The sequence below is a fragment of the Ctenopharyngodon idella genome, chromosome 16 (assembly GCF_019924925.1).
Source record: "Ctenopharyngodon idella isolate HZGC_01 chromosome 16, HZGC01, whole genome shotgun sequence".
Lineage (NCBI taxonomy): Eukaryota > Metazoa > Chordata > Actinopteri > Cypriniformes > Xenocyprididae > Ctenopharyngodon > Ctenopharyngodon idella.
Window position 1 is genome coordinate 15540227 of NC_067235.1, and position 23125 is coordinate 15563351.

At 34.8% G+C, this 23125-nt stretch overlaps 3 protein-coding genes and 1 long non-coding RNA gene across 7 annotated transcripts in view; 2 read left to right on the forward strand and 2 right to left on the reverse strand.

Moving 5' to 3' along the window:
• Positions 1-465, reverse strand: part of LOC127497599 (uncharacterized) — a 4366-nt gene extending 3901 nt beyond the window's left edge. For all 4 annotated transcript variants that reach the window (XM_051866168.1, XM_051866167.1, XM_051866166.1 and 1 more), the window contains exons 1-2: positions 225-465; positions 67-140 (exon numbers count right to left, since the gene is read on the reverse strand). The gene's annotated coding sequence lies outside the window, so the exon portion shown is untranslated. The remainder of the gene's footprint in view (positions 1-66; positions 141-224) is intronic.
• Positions 424-6492, forward strand: pafah1b3 (platelet-activating factor acetylhydrolase, isoform Ib, gamma subunit). The gene is made up of 6 exons (XM_051866169.1): positions 424-552; positions 1128-1211; positions 1373-1462; positions 1830-1946; positions 3298-3420; positions 4769-6492. The coding sequence occupies exons 2-6, from the start codon at positions 1134-1136 to the stop codon at positions 5024-5026; spliced, it is 666 nt and encodes a 221-aa protein (XP_051722129.1). The 5' UTR covers positions 424-552; positions 1128-1133; the 3' UTR covers positions 5027-6492.
• Positions 6493-9091: 2599 nt separating this feature from the next.
• On the forward strand, positions 9092-11620 carry LOC127497611 (uncharacterized). Its single transcript, XR_007925592.1, has 4 exons — positions 9092-9320; positions 9951-10040; positions 10440-10493; positions 11252-11620. It is a non-coding gene; the product is annotated as an uncharacterized LOC127497611 (long non-coding RNA).
• A 6-nt stretch (positions 11621-11626) lies between these two features.
• Positions 11627-20992, reverse strand: ceacam1 (CEA cell adhesion molecule 1). Its single transcript, XM_051866175.1, is given in 12 exon segments — positions 11627-12202; positions 12289-12522; positions 13219-13494; positions 14026-14271; positions 14354-14629; positions 15321-15572; positions 16376-16568; positions 16570-16649; positions 16735-16998; positions 17141-17419; positions 19390-19692; positions 20825-20992. Coding segments are annotated over 12 exon segments (2541 nt in total). The 5' UTR covers positions 20874-20992; the 3' UTR covers positions 11627-12113.
• Positions 20993-23125: the final 2133 nt, after the last annotated feature.

A 23125-nucleotide genomic window follows, 5' to 3' on the forward strand; every position in this document is an offset into this window, starting at 1 on the left:
TTATTAAAATTTAAAAATAAGTCTGTCATGCATTAAATAATTCATGTAATCTGATTTAGTACTCACATGCTTATTGTGGTTACGTTCACCACTCCGGTTTAGCAGCATACATCAAATGAAGAGCATTCTTTGTGGACAAACTGTTGAATGAAATGCTTTCTTCATTTTCAAATATGCATATATTATGTATACATATCAAACCACCACATGAAATCGGTATGTACCTGTAACTGAGTCCAAATGCCGTTAAGTTTTAACTCTCCGTTGCTTGGCAACGTGCTTAGAAAGTTTACCGACAGATCTCTGCGAAGATTATTACGGTCAAGAGAGTAATGTTTAAAAGTTTGACATACATTCGCACCACTGAAAGCTAAAAAACGAAGAACATTTAATGATCTTTTCGCGTTTATAAAGTTATATGTTATTTTATAGGTCGACCGTTCTCGGCGATCTGCTAGTAATGCCTGGTTCGATATTCCTGTTTCCGGGGTTTGGCAGCTGACCGCTGGCTCACTGAGTGAATACTGAACTCTGCTGTGGTTACATTTGTTGGTAACGATATTTCACATTCTTTATATTAATATGAATCGACATAAGTGTTAACATGTCTTGCAAATACTTGTTTGCAAACGTATGATATTACGCATTGTTTAAACGTGTTTTTGTGCCTTGTTCTTCTAAATGGAAGGCATCTGCATGCTAACTGCTACATTAGCTATGTGAGCTGCTCATTTAAAAGCACTTTTAACTAGCGTTAATGATCTTTAAGACGTTAACTTTTTGATATACTCAAATGTCCAACCAATTATTATTTATAAGCTGCTATTTTTGCATCAGCTATTTTATGAGGTTAACTACTGTAATTCAAACTTAGCTCAAAAATAGCACCAAACAAACTAGTTTAGCTGTGAAAAATTTAGCTGTGTCATACGATGCGTACAAAGAACATAAGCTAACCCCAGTACAACTTGTCAAAAGGGTATCAGTCTTAAATTTATATTTTGCATGTTAAAGCACAACATTCATACATCGTATAATATCAAATGTTGTTTGGGCTAATATGAGGATCCATATTTAACGCTAATGGAGAAAATGTAACTGTCATCTCCCTCCATGTCCGTCCACAGGAAGTAATGAGTGGAGATTCCAACCCTGCAGCCACACCCACCCCCTGTCAGGACACACAGGGAGATGGTCGATGGATGTCATTGGTGGTTCTTTTGTACAATATATTTTACAACCTTAGTGTACCTATTAGACTGCTAACATATCCCGGTTGCTTTATCTGTTATAAAACTCATAATTAGCCAGTACATTCTCTAATATGCAAATGGAATAATAATGGCATTTTAATGTGTTCTCATCTGTGCAGCACAATCGATTTGTATCGGACAGTAAAGGAAAAGAGCCTGATGTTCTGTTTGTTGGAGATTCACTTATCCAGCTTCTGCATGAGTTTGAGGTATAGCAAAGTATTGGCATCTCCTGCATACTTCATACCTGTCATTCTTATCGACGACTGCACAAATACTTGTTTTAGGTTTTGTGTAAAAGATCACACACACACATGCATATATACATACTTTATATATATATATATATATATATATATACACATACATACACATACATACATACATACACACACACACACACACATTATATATATATATATATATATTATACACACTTTTTATCATTATTTTATTAATATTATTAAAAAATATGGATTATTATATTTAAATTAAAATATTTAAAGTTATAAAAACAGCAACTACCTATTTTCAACTTTTTACAAGTGTTACTTCAATTTTACTTGATGTTGGCAGGTTTGGCGAAAGCTGTTTTCCCCTCTCCATGCGCTGAACTTTGGGATTGGTGGAGATGCTACACAGCATGTACTGTGGAGACTCATCAATGGAGAACTGGACTACATCAGCCCGAAGGTAAATGATTTGAAACAGTAAGGGAAGGTGCTCAAGTACAATAAAAATTAGACAAAAGTTGCATACTGTAGAATGTCCTTAAAGGGATAGTTCACCCAAAAAATGAAAATTATCCCATGATTCACTCACTCTCAAGCCATCCTAGGTGTATATGACTATCTTCTTTCAGATGAACACAACCAGAGATATATTTAAAAAAAAATATCCTTGCTCTTCCAAGCTTTATAATGGTAGTGAACGGGGGGCCTGTTTTGAAGCCCAAAAAAAATGCATTCATCCATCATAAATATAATCTATACGGCACCTGGGGGTTAATAAAGGCCTTCTGAAGCGAAGTGATGGGTTTTTGTAAGAAAAATATCTATATTTAAAACTTTATTAACCAGTCCTAAGGTCTCTTTTGAACGTATTTGTACCACAGGTGGTACAGTGGAGTGCTAAAAGGTTAACTATAATAACTAGCTTCAGGCAGGCGGCTGTACGCATCAATTTGCGGCGGAAGAGTAATCGTGACCCAACGCATTATGTAATGACGAATGTGGAAGCGCAGAGGATAGAGCAAAACAAAACACTGGTCATGAATTCGGAGTCTAAAATGAGAAATTTTAAAGAGAAATGGAGCTTCATTTTGTTACAGTCCTATTGGTTTAAACCATGAGAGGCATCTAAGCTTACGATAATCCTACAGCCTACGTCATACGTTGCTTCAGGGGTTACTCTTTTGGCGCAAGTCGACTTGCTCAGTATGCGTACTGTCGTCCACCAGAAGCTAGTTATTTGAATTTATAAAGTTAAAAATATTCATATTTTTCTTACAAATTCCATCGCTTTGCTTCAGAAGGCCTTTATTTACCCCCTGGAGTCGTATGGATTATATTTATGATGGATGGATGCATTTTGGGGCTTCAAAACAGGCCCAGCCTAACTAGGCAATAGTCCTATATTAAAAGTAACTTTTTTGTTCAAAATTAACAATTTAAATAATGAGTCAACACATCAATCCTTCTTCCAATACATGTTTTTGTCTTACCCCTGATTGTTTCATTCCCCTATTATAAGTGTTTATATTTTACACCTGTCATGATGGTTTTCACAGGAAATTGTGTACATATCTCACCTTCATGTGTCTCTTCATATCTGTAAATAGAGAAAAGTTGCTCCATTTACTTTGATATATGTACATGTAAACAATAAATGTTTGCATTCATTCTAAGAAGTGAATCATTTGTGTATGGATCCCTTATTTGTGATGAAACATGAAGGAAATTGGTCACAGATGATACTGCTTGGAAAAAGACCCTCTTGCAGCAAAAATGGTTACTAATGTCTTATTTCATCTATTGGTATGCAGGTGGTGGTATTGTGGGTGGGCACTAATAATCATGGTCACACCCCAGAACAGATCTGTGGAGGCCTCATGGCCATCATCGATGTGATCCATCAGAAGCTGCCTCATGCTCACACTCTTGTGTTGGTTAGTTATCTCAGCTTCTTCCTCTCAGTCACGACATTATTTAATTTCTTTCAAATAATTGAATCCTCAGTTTAATTCATCATACCAGTACTGTGACTGTCAATGTCCATCAGTGCTGAGTGTGATATTCTTGGATATTTTTACCAACAGAGAAATAGGCAACAGAAGAACTTAAAAAAGAAAGAAAAAAAAGTAACAAAAATAGAACTGTCCAAAGAGTAAAACAAAAGCCACTTTTCCACTGTCGGGCCAAACGGTTCTTAGAATGGTAAGGAACGGTTCCAGTTGTGTTTCCACTTAAGCCTGGTATGGCACAGCACGATTACAAACCGCTCTCGGCCCGGAGTTATTGGCACGGTTGTCTAACCGTGCTAGTAGAAGTGATGTCGCCACTCAGGATTGGTCACTTGTCTGTTGCCTGGCTACCAGTTTCTCTGTAGCTGGCTAAGCGCTCTATTTGAGCGAAATAGACACAAATTAATAATAAAATTAAAAGCTTTTGTATTACATTCCAAAGAACAACCGTTGTCAGCCCCACAGTGGAAAATGAAACCATAACCGTACCAGCTGGCACGGAAAGGAACAGTCACACAATGAGAACCGTTCGGCCCAACGGTGGAAAAGCGGCTATATTTTCAAAACAAAAATTTATACAAGAACAGAAGGGTGAAAAAAACACTAAAATTATCTGGATTAGGTACTATAATGTACATTATTGTTCAAAATTTGTAAGTAAGATTTTTTTTTTTATTGTTTAAAAGAAATGAATACTTAATATTCAGCAAGGCTGCATTATCAAAAGTCATAGTAAGGACTTTTATAATGTTACAAAAGATTTTTATTTCAAATACATGCTTTTCTTTTGCATCATGGTTACTATAAAAATATTAAGCAGCACAGTTATTGTCAACTTTGATAATAAGAAATGTTTCTTGAGCACCAAACCATCATATTAGAATGATTCTGAAGCAGAATTCAGCTTTGCCATAACAGAAATAAATTATATTTTAAAATATATTAAAGTACAATTTTTTTTTTTTTTTTATTGTAATAATATTTCAAAATATTACTGTTTTTACTGTGATTTGTAAAATATCTTATAAATCTTTTAAACGGTTGTGTATATTAAGTCATTTTGACAACTTCTAGCTATTGTTTTAAATGGAAAAGCCCCTTTTTGTCCATTATGAAAATATCTTTTATGACATATAAAAACTGTAGTATCTCAGTCTGTCATTTCTTTGCTCTTTCATAAACATTATCCTCAATAGATATTGTTGTGTTCATTAAAAGGCCCAAAATTATTGCATTTACTGGAAGGTAATACTCGTTCTTTTCTCACCACTAGGGGTTGCTGCCGAGAGGTAAAAGTCCAAACCCTCTCCGTGAGCGTAACGCGAGTGTGAATGCTCAAGTTGAGGCTGAGGTAGCGTCTTTGTCTCATGTCTCTTTTCTGGACATGGACCCTGGGTTCATTCAATCTGACGGTTCCATCGCACACCAGGACATGTATGATTACCTGCACCTCACGCCGCAGGCCTACCAGAGGGTGTGCCAGCCCTTGCATGAACGCATCAAATCCCTTTTAGATAAACAGGTTCCATGAATGCAAACATGAAATATAGCATAAACACCCTTTCCTGCGCAATAACAGATGTCTCATCCTTTATGCTCTACACTTAGAGCTTTATTGAGATATAAACACCCTCAGGAACACTCATGACTGTTTAATAGACACACACGTAGATATCACACACAACATCGCATGCTTCCTGTCATTATGCATTACTGCTCCCTTGTTACTACAAAAATAGATTGTTTATTGAGGACTGTTAGATCCAGCTTAAAGGGATAGTTCATCCAAAAATGAAAATTCTGTCAAGCCATTCCTCATGTAGTTCCAAATATTGTATGACTGTTTCTTTGAAGAATGTTTCAACAATTTTTTTCTTTCAAATATTGAACCAAAACAACACTGAACCCCAAAATCTTTATTGGTGTTCCACAGAATAAATAGTCATACAGGTTTGTAATGACATGAAGGTATAATGACAGAATTCTCATTTTGGGGTCAACTGTCTCGTTAAATTGTGATTTATCCTCTTTACGCAAAATGTTTAGTACATTCCAAAGTCTGTACATATATGAACAAGCCCGTTATTTTGCAGTGTAATGTTGATCTCAATGACTCCTGATGAGTAGCGGTTGTTGAAGTGTACATACAAACGGATGTGTGCTGCTATCATGGTTTGATTGACCAAGACATTCTTGTGACCTTTGTGTAGGGAACAAAAGATTTCTCGAAAGCAGGCTATATAGCTCTTCAGATGTTGGCAACTGCTCGTTTGTTTGTTGAAAGAAACAATATGGGTTAATTTTGGGTTCGTTCTCTGTTAATGATCCTCCATAGTACATGCCCTGTCTCTTTTCTGAGATAAGGGTAGGTGCTTCAAACAATGTTACGTACCTTTAAAATAATTCCATAAGATTTATTGTTTTGGATACTTTCTTTGCAGGAAATTCTTTGTGATAAACATTGAATTAGTGTTTCAGTTATTTTGTACAGTGCTTTTCTTATTTTTGGAATTAATTCTCTCCTTCACCCTTTCAAGTAAATCATATGTGCTTTAGGAACCAGGGGTATCTGACTAAAAGATTTATACGGTGGATAAAATCCAACCTTGTAACTAAAGACAAGGAATGGGTGTGGGTGGTCCTTGCATGGCTCAGTTTCTAATAAGCAGAGAATGGAAATCATAAGGGGCCGATCACTTTCTTTATTTTAATTGCTGAATGTATTATAACCAACCGTAACTTTCAAATGCTGATGGATATGGTTATATGTTGAGGTGTTTTTTTTTCTGCTGCTTTGTCCTGGTGTTTGTGTTCGTACTGTCTTGTCTGATGGGCTTTTGTGAACATTGTCATCTTCCAGTAGTCTTGAGTGGTTCCAGGAATTGCCTCTCTCCTCATGACTTGTGTTCCTGTCTGAGGGTTAGATGTCGTGCCTGGTGCTGCGATAAACAATTATCATGTAAAAACGGTGGAATAAAAACTGAGAAACCTTTCAAATGTGTCATTTTGAATTTCTATTTTAAACTTTCTGTTGATATGTTTAGTTTGAGTCAAAAATTTACTTTAAAACATTTGTCAAGTTCTCAGAAATTTATTATGTTCAGTTTTTAGATATACACTACTGTTCAAACCTAAGATCTCCAAGGCTGTATTTAGTTGACCAAAAATACAGTAAAAACAGTCATTGTTATATTAAAAATCTTACACCAAACATTTGAATTGTATTGTAAGGTAAAAAAAAAAATATATATATATATATAATATATATATATATATATATATATATATATATATATATATAATTAGTACTGGCCAAAAGTGTTGTCTGAAGGGGATATTTGTTTTTATGAGTTTGATTAAACTATCAAAATATGAGGAAAATATTTTATATTTTTTAGATATTTGAAATATTAAGGAAAAACAAAACACTAAAATAGGTTACATTATGTGGCAAAAAAGAAAGTACAGTTACAGGTTTTATTTTACTTTGAGGGAAAAAAAAACTCAGGAAAAAGCATACAATAACAACATAATCAGTTATTAATATTTCTTTGGTTCTCTCTTGTTTTTGCACATGTTCATAATTTCTTTGTATGACAGCCTGTCCAAAAATTATGTCTCCACAATTTAGCATGTTTCATTTAACATTATCATCTATGATTACAAAATCTTTAATAATATTTAAGTAATAAGTAAAGGGTAAAGATGTCAATTTTCCAATGCTGGTCAGCACTTTTTATATACATCTATATATATTCAGACATTTTTTATATTTTTGATATATTTTTACTAGTGGGTGCAGGACACTATAGTTCATTTATGTAAGTGAGGATAGCAAAATAAAGTAAACTGTGACATATTATACCCAAAAATTCTGTATACAGTGGACTACTAGTAAAACCGATAAAAATTTGGAACCAAAAATTATTCAGACACTTTGACCTGACCTTGCTGAAGTGTTATCTGACATAATTAAGATTAATATTTTCTGACACAGTTTAACTCTGAGATCTTGTCATATTTTATTACCATTTTTTTTTAAACTACAATGAATAAACTGTATTAATGAATGTAATGTTCAAGGTGTCTGAATAAATTTTGGTTTGACTGTATGTATATATACAAATGTTATGAATAAATGATTCATAATTGTTTGGCGGCATTATTTTTTTACAGGCTGGACTAACCAGAAAAAAAAATGTCAAAATGAGTTTGAATTCAGAAATGAATTCCTGTGATTAGAGTACCTTAGGATTGCTTTCAGAAAACGTGCTTGAGAGTCTGTCAGTCTCCGCTGGATGAATTGAAGTAAGTTGGTCTTTGATATTGTCTCACTGTACAAATACTGTTATATACCTTTTGGCACCTACAAACAGATAAGCATCAGAAAACAAGCACTCGGCCAGGACATGTTATGGTGTACACGTGAGAGTGTCAGATGACATGTGACATCAAGCTGAGTGATTCAGACTGTGTTACAGTTCCAGGATATCTGTAAATCAGTAATGTTCAAGACAATGTACTTTAGTTCTTTTATTAACTCAAATGTCTTGCACGTCTTATATGTCAGCATGCGACAGGTAGATTTACAGGTTGAATCTAATTTCTCTTCATTATATCTCCTCTGAAAGCCCCCTTCAAGACATTGATATACAGTTAGAGGGAAAAGTATTTAAACCATGGTTTTCTGCATAACTTTGATATATTTAACAATAAAACAGATAAAGTCTGCTTAGAGTTTCACGTCCTTATTTGACACACTGTGTAAATATTCACAGGGCAGAGCGTGCGATTTGAAAGTGTGTGATGTTTATCGGTTTAATAACTGATATTAATGAAACAGCAATAGATTTCTGCAACTGTGAATCAGTCCAGAGGAATTTTGCATCATTCGTCTTTACAAAGCTGTTTCATTTCAGCTATATTCATGGCATGTGCAGTGTTGAGGTTATGCCAAGGTATAGGGTTGAGGTCATAACTCCACAAGGTGTCTTCAGAAGGACAAGATGTTTTCCCCGTTTTTCTTCTGCAGTTATATAATGGTTTTAGTCGGACCAGCATGTCTTTACAGTTTAATGAATCTGAGTGAATACAAGATTGATTATGGGGTGCATGCTTGATATAATTTAGCTGTTAAGGAATTTTTTTATTTTTTTTTTGCTCCTGAGTTGTTCATCAAATGTGTCCCAGACCTCCAGGCGCTTGTTCACAAAAACATCCATCATGTTTCTTCCATGACAAATCACTGTAGGTTCAGCAGTAACCGCATAATATGTTATTAGACTTTAAAAGGTTTAGTGAAATCTGAACTTTCTGGTTCCTGCAAAACACTCAAATGCAGGACATTTGGCACTGGACCTAACAGGTCTCCTTTGAACTGAGTTAAAAATGTGATGGGATAAGAATAAGCAAAAATTCAGTGAAGGTTCATCAGAGCTTGAATTACAAAGGGGACATTGAAATTCAACAAAATAACGGCTTTCTTTTCCCAAATTGCATGCAACCCTCATTACAGATCTTGGCAGTTCCCATAAATGAGATATGCTGTCAGCGTTTCATTCACACTTCACTTCTAAAATTCTGTCCAGCAAGTTGGGGCAAACCAGACATGGCTTTAGAGACCCAGAAATCAGAGCTTTGTCATATAAATACTGGGTAACCCTAGATTTGAATACAGAGTTCTCTTGAAAAGCAGGAGTCTTGAAGACTTAAAAGCATTCGTTTAGTGTTTCTCATTTCTTTCTAAGCGCTGGTGATAACGATGAAGTTCCAGGTGCTTCTGCTGGCTTTTGCTGTGGTGATTGTCACTAACATCCATTGTCAAGGTAAAAAAAAAAAAAAAAAGAATTAATATGTTCATTTCAGTTCTGTATGCTATATGTATTTTATTTTATTTTGTTTTTTTTTGCTGTACGTTATATTATGTTATGTTGTTATATAGCTTTATGTTACAAACCAACAATGTATTTCTTGTTTTGCCTTCCTCTGAATTTAGCTGTTAAATCTGTTAAAATCTGTTCACCCTCATCATTTCCTCACCCTCAAGTTGTTCCAAACCTGTATGAATTTCTTTCTTCTGCTGAACACAAAAGAAGATATTTTGAAAAATGTCAGTAACCAAACATATGGGACCACATTGACTTCTACAGTATATATGTGTATATATATATATATATATAAATTTTTCCAGGAAGTCAGTGAGGTCCGTCAACTGTTTGGTCATAAATATTATTCTTTTGTGTTCAACAGAAATTCATACAGGATTGGAACAACTTGAGGGTGAAGAAATGATGACAGAATTTTTGGGTGAACTATCCCTTTAAATCCTGTAATATGATACATTTCAAAAAAATTTTTTTTTTTTTTTTTTTTTTTTGAAATTGAAATTATTGATTTAAAATTAAGTGTGTGATTTATTTGAATATTTGATGTTTCTATATTTTTCCTTGGTGCAGCCCAGCCTCAGCTGGAAGATTCAGATAAATCTCCAGTGGACAAAGGTCACGTCATGTCCAAACGGCAGATCAGGACATGCAACTGCAGGGGTGAGATGATATACTCTCTTTTTGTGCATAAGTTTACAGAAAGTTATCTTAAAACCTCCATGAGAGAGGTCACTATTGAATCAAATTGTTTAAAAATGACATTTTGACGAATCACAAAATACTAGGAGCCCTAAATCTCTTATATTTTCTTATATCATGACAAACCTTTATGGCATATCCTTCTGATTCTTTAGAAAACAGAATTGTTTTGTGGACTTCATTTGTTTTGTGTGGTGCAGCAAGTAACCAGTAGTAAAGTGTCTATCATTGTGCTTCTTAAAGTGTGATAATGCAAGTTTTGGTTCACAATATATGAAACAATTTTTGCTGTGGTGTGCGCTAAAGTATTTATAGTGTAAATAGTCCTAGTCATATTGATTGATGTGGTGTTTTACATAGGGAGATGGAATGCTCTGGAGCAGAACTGTCCCTGTGAGCTACAACGGCAATACAGTGAGTCACGCAACCTGTATTTACCCAGATCGGCTTTGTCTGTTACGTCAAACAGAGCAGATTATGAAACACAGGGACAAAAAGTTTTTTTTTTTTTTTTTTTTTTAAATAATTATATAAAGAAAGCGTATGAAACACAAAACTCACTAGCTTTACACTGAAAAAAAACTTGTAGGATTTACTTGATAAAATCCTTGTAACAATTTGCACTAACACATTTTAAGTAAATTTTACTGCTACTGCTCTGTACAGCTTAACTGTTTTTATAAAGTAAAAATATTACTTAATTATAGTTAATTTATGTAATTTCACATATAGAATTAAGTAAAATCTACTTAACTAAGTTAAGTAAATTTAACAAAATTAACTTTTTACTCAAATAATAAAACAATGAATTAAACCGTGCTTTTAAAGTGTATGCTTTACTTAGAAACATCTGAGTAAATAATACAATAGGTATCATGTAGACACCATATAGAAGTTATGCGGCACTCACACACCAGTGCATGATGGAAACACCAGTATCAGAAAAGTTGAGTAGGTCTTACTTAATTTTATATCGTTGATATTTACGCTTTAATTTCTACATGCTTTAATTTGAGTACTGTTTTTTCAATTCTTGCCTGAACTAACTTTTTCATGTAGAAATTACATTTGTTTTTCGTGCAGCATTTCCTTCACCACAGAGTCATTTTTAACAGTGTACTTGCAGTTATTATATATATTGACATTTTCTTTTTTAATTTTTTTATTTTCAGGACTCAGCAAAGAGCAGATAGCTTTTTGCCAAAAGAAGGGGCTTGGGACCTACAAAAAATGCCAACAGTTGACTGGTGGAAACAGGAAGGAGAAGAAAGGCAACAAAGGCTTCAGTATGCCGATTTAATTCTTCTCTCTGACTCTCATAGTCACTACACACACAAACTATGCGCCCCAACAGTACATACCTATTTCACAATATCTAAAGTAAGCAGTGTATACTTAACTACCTTTGTATCTATAATATTCCAAAACATTTAATCTTTACAGTGTTCTAGTTTAAGTTTTTACAATCTTTTGGAAAAGATTTACAAATCGGAAAAAGATGTCCAAGTGCATTTAAAAATAAAACAGTTTGCTAATAAAAAGACCAGTTTGTTTGAATAATTTGCTTTTATTTAATTCTGTAAAGAAAATATATCACATTTCACATTTTTTTATCTTTTAAATAATCACAAAATACATAATCACACAGTAGGCATATCATGTTTTATGATTGATGATATAAGAAACATGAACTTTGCGAAGCAAACAGAAAGATAATTTGTCATTTGGATAAGTAATTTGCCTTAATTTGGTGCATATAATCCAGACTCTCTGTAGTTCAACAATAATTTAGGGTATAGCATATTAAATGGGTTATTCATTAAATCACTGTCTAATCATTTTTAGAAAATAAATATGTAGGTGAATAATGCAGTATGGTTCTATTAAAATGTAACCCTCACAGTGTTACATTAGTAAATGCTTATGTCTGGCTTTCATTAATATTTAAATATGTTTTACATTTAATTTTAGAAGTTCAGCTAATCTACAGGCAACATGACAGACAAATGCCATGTTATATCGGTAATATCAGTATTAGAGCCATTCCTCCAGCACAGGGAGCAGCAGAGCGAGGAGAGCCGTCATCACCACACTTGCCTGGACGCTGACTGCAGCATTGATGTCTGTGGTAAAGACAGAGATGATGGTTACTTCAAGAACACAGCATGAAACAGCATTAACTGTTTTGTGTGTGGGCTATAATGCTCACAATTGACGACTTGGCTGGTGTAGACCGTCACATTTGTCAAAGGGTTTTTGGCCACACAGGTGTAATTGCTGCCCAGGATATACTTCATGGGAATCTCAATGGTAGATTGATTTCCTATTACTGTGTTGTTTTCTAGGATCCAATGATACTCAGCTGGCGGCTGAGACACTGCTTGGCATGTCAACTTGGGTGGAATCCCTGGACGTACAATGATCTGCACACTCTGTGGTCCAACTGCTCAGTAAACACACAGAGGTTTAGTTTGTGCAAACAACAAGTTTGTTGAAGTCAGATTTATATAAAAGTAATTAGGAGTCAAGCACTGAAGGACACCTTCAGACAATGCTGGCAGAAAGTTAGTAAAAACTATTTGTTAGACCTAGCCGTTCTTGTACAGTGCATCAACAAATTAAGATAAAATATAAATGGAATACGAAAAAATTATATTTTTGCTTATAACTTCTGAACAGGTTGACCAAAAATCACAAGACTGGTCTCATTAGATTTGGTATGCCACACAGAGTCAAACAGTACCCAAGTTGGCCATTTGGGTATCTGCCATTTTGATTTGTGTAGTAAAATGCTATGTTTTATGAACACATTAGCGTATTGTTCCGAAACGTGGTATGTATCATTGGCACCATGCCCTGGTGAAGTTGGAAAAAGTTTTGAGACAGCCACCTTGTGGTCAAAAAGTATAATGAAATTTCAAAAAATGCTAATAGCTTTTGAATAATTTTACCTATTGTCATGAAACTGGTCTCGATAGATTCCTTGAGTCATACTGAGCACAATGATACCAATTATGCCATAGTCATTCAAATATGATTTTGTTGAAAACCTACTTTTTCAAACTCCCCCTTTTGTGCTTGGCCCCTTAATTGCTGCTTGCAGCTATATGTTAAACTTTTTTTTTTTCATATTACTCACAGTTGACCACAAGATTATATGGTTTACTGGCATGCTGTTTCACTGCATTTGCTGCGACACACTGGTATATCCCATCATCAGCGGTCTTCAGATATGTGAAGGTCACATTGGTATTATCTGCTGAAAATATAACTGTGTCTGATGGCAGGAAAGTCTGGTTGTTTCGAAGCCAGAAGAGTGTGTTGTAGCGTCCCTTCACATCACATTTGAGGTGCAGGATTTGAGAAGCCAGAGGATTGAGAGTATCAGAGATCACCTCCACTGCAGTGATGGCATCTGTTGAGTGTACAAAATATTATATTATTCCATCTCACTGTGTGGTAAGTAGTGTGATTATGTACCTAGGGTTGCATTTAACAGTAATTTTCATTGGATAGATCTTCATTTGAATGGTTTTTAGTTTGCAGTCTGTATTAAATGTGATGCCATGAAAATACATGTACTGCAAAATTTTTTAAAAAAAATATGAACTGGTCCTTTTTAGTGAATCAAAAACATACAGTGCAACCAGTGTAGTGTGATTCCCCAAACAAGTGACTATCGAAAACCAGTTCTTTAGGTGAATCAAAATTATACAGCACGACCAGTGTAGCTTCATCAAATGACTCTTATGAAACAGTTATTTTTAGTGAAATCATACAGTGCAATCAGTGTAATCTGATTTCCAGAATAAATTAGTACAGAGAATTTCTATATTATGTAAGCAAAATGTACATAACTTTTTCAAAATATCTCTTTTAACATGTATATGGAAGAAGAAAAAAACAATTGAGTTAAAAGATCCTGAAAAGACACAAAAAGACTTACCAATGACAGTTAACTGCACTGAAGCATTGCTGCTGCTGTCTGTGATGTGATTGAAGGCCATGCAGGTGTACTGTCCACTGTTTATTAGTAAGTTTGTCACATACACTGAGCCATTTCCCACCTTTGCACTATTGTAGAACCAACTGTATTGACTTTGAGGACGAGAGTCCGCAGAACAGTTAAAGGTCACAATGGACGCAGTCTCTGCTATGATTGGGCCTTGGATTGTCGTGTTCCATGGACCATCTGAAAGATGCCATATACATTGAAAATGATTCAAATGAACACTGATTCAGTTGGACATGTTACAACTATCTGTATCACTTACAGTTGACCATCAGGTCATAGGCCTCGCTGGTCATGCTGCTAAAAGCGTTGCTTGCTTCACACTGATATTGTCCGTCATCATTGAGAGAGAGATTTTGGAATCTCAGGGTGGAATTGTTAGTGGAGAAAGAGATTCCATTTTTAGGATACAGGAGCATGCCGTTCTTCATCCACTGAATGTGCTCAACATCTCCACTGCCAGTGCAGGTTAGTGTGAATGGTTGGTTGAAGATTGGTTGCTGATTGTCCGCATTTACAATAACATGACTGACTGGATCTGAAATTTAGTCAGAAAGATTTTAGACAGATGACATCATTTAAATGAATAGTTCACCCAAAAATGAAAAATCTGTCATCATTTACTCATTCCAAAAATGTAGAGTATGCATTTTTTTATTCTGTAGAGCACAGAACAAGATACTTCTCAGTGTTTTTTTGTCGATACACTGAAAGTCAATGTGGTCCAATGTTGTTTAGAACTCCACTGACTTTTATTGTACAGACAAAACAGCTGAAACGTCTTCAAAATATTTTCTTTTCTGCTGCGGAGAAGAAAGAAAGTCATACATGTTTGGACTATGATGACAGAATTTTACATTTTTTTGGTGAACTACCCTTTTTAAGTAAATCTTGACCTTTCCATATCACCCTATCCACCCAGAGCATAGCGGCCATTTGTAACTTGAATGCGCAAAGCTGCTTCCAGTTATTTTAGCTGTACAAAAACAGTCTGTTATGCTGCTTGATATTGCGAATTGGTATTTGTTATCATATTATTTTAATTTATTATCATAATCAAAAAACACTGGAAATAGTTTTACTGTTTACTGCAATGTTATTCTTCTAGTTATTTAACCAGAAGTCTCACGCATTCATAGAAAATAGCATACTTCAAGTTGCAAAATAAGGTGGATATAATAACTCAACAGATGTGCTGACCTGCCAGTTGAACAGAACTGACAACTTACATTTTAAAGTTAACTGCACTGAGGCGTTGCTGCTGCTGCCTGTGATGTGATTGAAGGCCATGCAGGTGTACTGTCCACTGTTGGTTAGTGAGAGAGCTGCAGTCACATACACTGAGCCATCTCCCACCATTGAACCATTGTGGAACCAGCTGTATTGACTGGTGGGGTAAGAGTTAGCAGAACAGTTGAAGGTCACATTTTGTCCTACAGCTCCTATAGTTGGACCAGAGATTGTTATGTTCCATGGACCATCTGAAAGACAAAGGTCATGAACTGTTACATGAATACATGAACTGTTTTAACCTTCTGTTTCAAGTTATACTGGTGCACTATTTTATCTTTACATTGCAATAAACATAACTAACAATGGAAGTACAAAAAGATTTGAGCAATTCTTTGAATTCATATAAAATCAGTCAAATAAATTAGATTAAAGCATGGCTTCACATGGCTTATTGCTTTTATAAAACGGTTAGTCCATAAAGTATTTATTGTAATACTTCTTTTATTCATAAAATAAAAAGCGCAGTAATACTACTGATGTAATGAGGTCACAGGTTTTGCCTATGTTTGTAGAGTGATTTACAATGGCTTTGAACGCGGTTTAACCAATCAGAATCAAGGACGAAATGATCCGTTTTATATTTATATAACTTTGCTATAAAACACTATGGATTCAAATCAAATGATTCAACTGGATTAACCTATAAGTTATGTAAATAATGAAGATGTTTGAATTCGTGGAACTAAATAAATCATTTATAAATAGTAACTATAAAGAAATATCTAACATAAAATAAATTTGCAGATCACTATTATCTAACACAAAAAAAAATGCGATCATTTCACCTCAAAAATGTTCAGATGGAATAAATATCACAAATGCTGTTCAGATGAAAAGCCAAGACTAATAAGAGCATAAATGTGCTGCGATGACATTTAATGACCATTTAACTAGAGAAATATTAAAGGTGGGAAGACATCTCACACCATCTTAATCTAGAGGCCTACAGTATTCACTGGAAACATGTTCTGGAAATATCTATCATACTCACAGTTGACCATAAGGTTGTAGTCCTGGCTTTCATTGTTGCTGACAGCATTACTAGCTGCACACTTGTACAGTCCGTCATCAGTAAGAGCCAGTTTCTTAAAGCTCAAGGTTGAGTTGTCATTGAAGAAAGTGATCATATTGTCGGCGTACAGGTGCATGCCGTTCTTCAACCACTGAATAGAGTCCACTGGGCCCCACAACATTACAGCTTAGATTAAAAGGCATGTCTTCTACTGGAGAGCCTGATGGATTCACTGACACTGCTGAAATTGGATCTAAATACACAAACAACAATGTATTGGTGATAAAATAATCACAAGAGTAAGCATAAGAAATTTAAACAACCGTATGTGTTCTCACCAACTACACGAATAGTTTTTGTCACTGCAGCATATCTGAGCGTGACTGCATTTTGGGCAACGCAGGTGTACTGTCCTGTTGTGTTCTGAGTAGTGTCTGTAAGATTATATATCCAACTATTGATATTCAGAGGATTGTCGTTGTACATCCAGTAGAAAGAAGCTGATGGTTTGGAGTCAGCAGAGCATGACAGAGAAATGGCCGAACCAGAAGCGTATACCATTTTCTCTGGCGAGGCTGTAATTCTCAGGTTACTAGGCCCATCTAAACACATAAAACCAATTCAGATTGAGATTTTGAAACATGTTATTGTCAGCTGCCCATCCCTCCCTCCCTATGCCCTTTGAAGGGATCCTGTTACAGTGCTATGTAGTGAAAACAATACTTTGTGCTGTCATATACTCACAGCTTATATTGAGATTCTTTTGAATACTCTGTCCACTGCTGACATTGTTTTTCACAATACACTGGAACGGTCCTTCGTCGTACCGCGTCACACCACTGATGACGAGATCTCGTCCATTGTTGCTGAGCTGAACTCTTCCTCCCTCTGTGACTGCAGAGCTGCCGTTCTGCCATGAAAACCACAGTGCCGTCCCGCTGGCGTTGCATGTGAACGCCACGGTGTCGGTAAACTCCACCAGGTTTGTCATGTTTACATCTGCAGTTACATTACTGACAGGTTCTACAAATTAACAGAAAATGTTTTAGTACAAAGGTTTCTGCAAGCTAAAAAGCATGTATACCATCTACCAGTGTAGATCTTAATTATTCCCATTCCTTTATCTGCATCCCCTGGCCTCAACAAAATCATCTATAGTTTACTCTAAAGTATTTGGAAATATTTATTGCAGAGTAGGCCTACACGTAAACCATTGTTGTCGTCAGACATCATGCTGTTATCTTAGCTTACAGGTTAAAAGGTTGGTTCACCCAAAAATGAAAATTCTGTCATTAATTACTCACCCTCATGTCGTTCCACACCCATAAGACCTTCGTTCATCTTCAGAACACAAATTAAGATATTTTTGATAAAATCTTAATCAAGTTAATTTACACTTTCAGTGGCCAGAAAGCTACTAAAGATATATTTAAAACAGTTCATGTGACTACAGTGGTTCAACCTTAATGTTATAAAGCGACGAGAATACTTTTTGTGTGGCAAAAAAAACCTAAATAACAAATTTATTCAACAATATCTAGTGATGGGCGATCTCAAAACACTGCTTCATGAAGCTTCGAAGCTTTACGAATCTTTTGTTTCGAATCAGTGGTTCGGAGCATAAATCAAACTGCCAAAGTCATGTGAACTATTGAAATTTTAGGCTTGTTCGACTTCATGCAGTGCTGCACATACTGATCGGCGGCTGACTTGAAGCAGTGCATGCCGGTTAGAAATTTTGTCCGACTTGAGACAGCGCCGATGCCATGTGACTGTGATGTATCTGTGATGTATGGCTTCAAAGTACCGCGTCAGCCAGCGCAGTTTCTCAAGAGGAGCTGCACGGGCTCTGATGACGACACAGCTGTTCCACGATTAGCCGGAATCACCGCATGACAACGATCACGTGTGTTTCGTGTTTATTCTGAAAACTTCACTTCCACTTATGCTCACAAATCTGTATTTTTATAACAGTTAAAGCTCTTTTCATGTAGTCATGATGTTATATTGTGTCATGTTTATCAAAATAGAACTGTTAAAAACACATAGACCCCACTACATTGGTATTTAAATAATATATGCTTATGTTGAACTTTATTCTTGTAAAAACAGACGCTGTAAGCAGTACATAAAGTATTGAATGAAAATGTCTCTGAAACATCTGTGTATTAGTCAAATATTGCATTTATTTCACTTCAGCTGTGATAAAGTATGTAAACGCAGCACGAGCGTCACTACAGTCCGAATTCACGTCTCTGTGCCACTCTATGCACGCAGCTACTCTCACCGATCTGTTGCATCCAGCCGCAGCCGATGTCGAACACACCTATTGAAACACTTGATCACATGATTTTGGCGACATGAGGGTGTGTAATTAATGACTGAATTTTAATGTTGGAACAGTAGACTATGTTACAAACAAATTTTTTAATCTCATGGCAAATATTAGGCGTTATAATATTAGATTTTATGCAGGTTAAAGTGCGTAAGCAGCTAAAAGTAAGTTGAACTGTGTGCACAGATGTTTGTTTTGAAAACACCTTCATACAAATGTGTGTACAATGTAAAGCAAATTACTCTTTGAGATATGTCTGGTAAAATAGCCAAAGATTTACTTGATTTTTGTAGTTTACATTGTATTTTCTATTTCTGTTTTGGTTTACAATGGTCTTATACATTATTTTATCATGAAGAGCTAAAAATATTTTTGTAAAATTTCATTGATATTTTGAATGTTAAATTAATCCACCACATGATGGGACAGTCTATAAAACTGTGGACACAGATTATCAGGCATCAAGAAAATTGATGTATATGGGCCTATTGGTGCTCCTTAACATGATATTTAAATAAGCAATTATCGCAGCTGATGAAAGTCATTGTAGTTTAGCGTATATTCAGTGAATACATTCACTTAAGTAGATGAATTGAAGTTTTTAGAATATCTTAATTTTATACAGTGTGTGGGGCAAGAGGATCTTTTTTCAACTTACCCTGAACATCTAATGTAATCTCTGCTCTGGTCATGTTCGGTCTAAAGGAATATAATACATACTTGCCAGAACTCTTCAGAGTTACTGATGATAAGGTGAGCTGAAATGTAGCTATGTTAAATTCTATTTCAGTTTGGTGGTTACTACCCAATAAAATTTCCTCTGGGTACCACATGAACAATATACTACTCTCATACAACCAGGATCCAACTGTAATGGGGATGAAGTCATTCACTCTTATGGTGACATTGCTCCCGACTGCCACAGGGTTTTGTGATGGATCCAGGATGAATGCAAAAAGACCTAGGAGAGGCAGGAGAGCCAGTCAGTATCATTTTGAACACATAAAATAAGAAAACATTTATATAAAGTAAGAAAATATGCAACTCTCATTGTATTCTGATGGAAATAAGTCTACTGATTTACATGTAGCCTTTGCATATTTGTTGCTTGTTTCCATAGTAGTAGTTTTTCATATTTAGTATGTTCTAGCTTGTAGAAGTATAAAAAGGACACATAGCACTGTAAAGTGATCAAGTGAGTACTGAATACTAATGAAGAGCATTATTTAATATGTAATTATTATGTGGATCACCCTCTAATTAAGCATTGCTGCTAATGTAATTCATTTTCTGTTTATGTGTAATCTGGGCACTTTATTCCAATACTTTATTCTGACATTCTGTTGTTAATGCCACTGTATCCACAAATGTACATTTCTTCAAATATACAAATATATTTCTTGTAATACTAATTACAGTCAGAAGAACCTGAGTAAAGTCAAATATTCAGCACCGTACAATATAACAATCTTTTTTTGACACTTTACAGTAAGGTTTTATTTGGTAACATTAGTTAACTACATTAGTTAACATCAACCAAGATTAATAAATGCATTATAAAAATGGTTTATTGTTAGTTCTCGTTAAGCTCGGCATTTACTAATACATTTTTAAGATCAAAAGTTGTAACATTATAGTTAATGCACTGTGAACTAACATGAACATGAACACTAACATTACCAAAAGCTAATAAATGCTGCAAAAAATATTTTGTTCTTTGTTAGTTAATGTATTAACTAACAAATTAGGCCATATTGTAAAGTGTTACCAAAATATATATATGTAATTTATATATATATTATTTGTTATATTACAAATAATTATTATTTACTTGTTACTAAATAGATACTTCTGATAATATTTCTTAAAATTGACCTACTTTTTATGCAGAATTTGAAGAATACTAGTAAAATTAAAAAATTTGGAAAATACAGAATTTATAAAAACAATGTTTGAAAGTTAACTGTTCTGTCAAACTCAATTACTGACTGGTAATTTACAGTAACAAATGATCTCCTTTATGCATTGGTGTTTATAAAAAAAATTAGAACTGAATTGAAAAATATTAAATGAAAATACAATTGAATACATACCTGGTATACATATTAAGGCGAAGAAGAAGGCAAGTAATTTATGTCCCATTTTTGAAAACCCTTTACTTCTTCCACAGATTTCAGATGAGTCTGAAACTAAATGGAGTAATCACCATTATACTTTCATTCTGTTAATATTTACATTGTTATACCAATGGCTAGGTTCTCCAATGGGAAAGCATGTGACAAAAAGGTACACCTCTTGTCATCATCACACACATTCACTTTGAGTGAAGGGTGTGTTTGTTGTGGTTGACTGTAATCTGGAAACAGACTGCTGGTACCCAGCTGACATTCAAGTCACAAATCGAAGGTCAAGCGATAAGTATTTAAATATTTCCTGGTGTGGTAGGAAAAGATTTGTGGTTAGTAAAAATTGTGGACTATCAACACTAAGAGTTATTATTAACATGGAGTGATCATGATGACTGCTAAAGTTTGCTGTTTACATTCACACCAGTTTCCAGCGTCACTCCTGGTTTTGAGTTCTGAGCATTTACAGTATGTTTACACATTAGATTAAACTGTTTTATCTCAAGTGCGGGATGTAAACTGAACACAGGATTGATGTCATTGAAAAGCTATGTTTAACATTACTTCATTTTGTTTGAGTTCTAAAAGATTACTTCAGATTGACAAGTTTGTGTGCAGTAAAAATAGTTAGAAATCATGAATCACTGTTTGCTTTGCAATTTTTTAAATGTGATAGAGGCTTTTTGGCTGACTTTCATGTTCAGCGCTGACATACCCAAAAATGACTCTCATAAACTTGACACTTTAATAAGAATAAAACTTTTTTACATATGAAATTTAGTCACGCATTTGATCAGAGACTAATAATAATCAGACATAATCACAAATAAATAGGACAAGCAAATCATGAGTACTGGTGTAAGATATCCATCCATTCTCTTGTCCTATATAAGGTCGCAGGGATGCTGGAGTCTATCCCAGTGTTTCGGGTCATAAGAAGGGAAATCCCTGAACAGATGGACAGTCCATCACATGGGATGACATACATTCAAACCTTCACTCACATCTAAGGACAATTTACAGTCTCCAATTCACCTAACCTTCATGTCTTTGGATTGTCTTATGGGTAAACCAGAGCAAACCCACATTAACACGAGGAGAACATGTAAACTCTGCACAGAAAGATCTTCTTCTCAGTTAGGACTTGAATCAGGGATCCTCTTGATGTGAGGCAACAGTAATACTCTATTAGTGTGATCATATTAATCATCAATATGTCTTTGGAAATATCATCAATAGACAAATAAAACAAATCACCTCATATTTACATGTAAATATATCCCAAGGGTGAGATACCACATTGGTTGTTTATAGTACCTATTTAACATGTAGGGTATAAGACAGAATAAGATGCTCCCCAGGGCAAGATGACCATCATCTTTTCTCTTGTCCATAGAAGTCAAAAAAATCTCAACTCAATCTCATTTTTTCTTGTTTTTAAAGGGATAGTTTGACCTCAAGTTATTCCAAACCTGTATGAGTTTTCTTTCTTCTGCTGAACACAAAAGAATGTCATATTTTAAAGAATGATGGTAATAGTATTTTTTCCTATGGAAGTAAATGGCTTCCGTCAACTGTTTGTTTACCAACATTCTTTAAATTATCTTCTTTTGTGTTGAGCAGAAGAAAGAAACTCATAAATGTTTGGAACAACTTGAGGGTGAGTAAATGATGACAAAATTTTCATTTTTGGTTGAACTATCCCTTTAAGAATAAACACCACAATATTCGTTAGATTTATATTTATAGTAAACATATTTGTTGGAGAATGAAATATTTTCTGAAGAGTGAAGAGTGGTTGTAAAAGTGTTTAAGGGATAAGAACTGGTTCTGGGTTCCCAACCTTGAAAGTACTGTGTTGAATGTAAAATAGTTGAGAATCTATTTAAATATCTGTCACAGTGCTATCGTTCAAAATTCTATTTGTCTGCCACCCCTCCTGCTACATACCTTGAGTAAATAGATCTGATTTTCTCTCTTATGTACTCTGATGTTCTTGTGTTTTCTCTTGTTTTCATTTCAGCTAAACCACTGTTAAAATGAGAATCAGAGATTCAGATATACTGTATATGATTTGTGAATGGAGTAATGAATGATCAAAGAAAATATTGACATCAGTGACTGACATATTTGCATAATAATAATTGAAAATTGAAAATTAGGCTCTTGCATTCACCTCTGGGTCAGTTTGTTGACTTTGCTTTAATTTCTCCAGTCATCGAAGGGATAGTTCACCTTTAAAAAAAAAACAAAAAACATTTATTCACC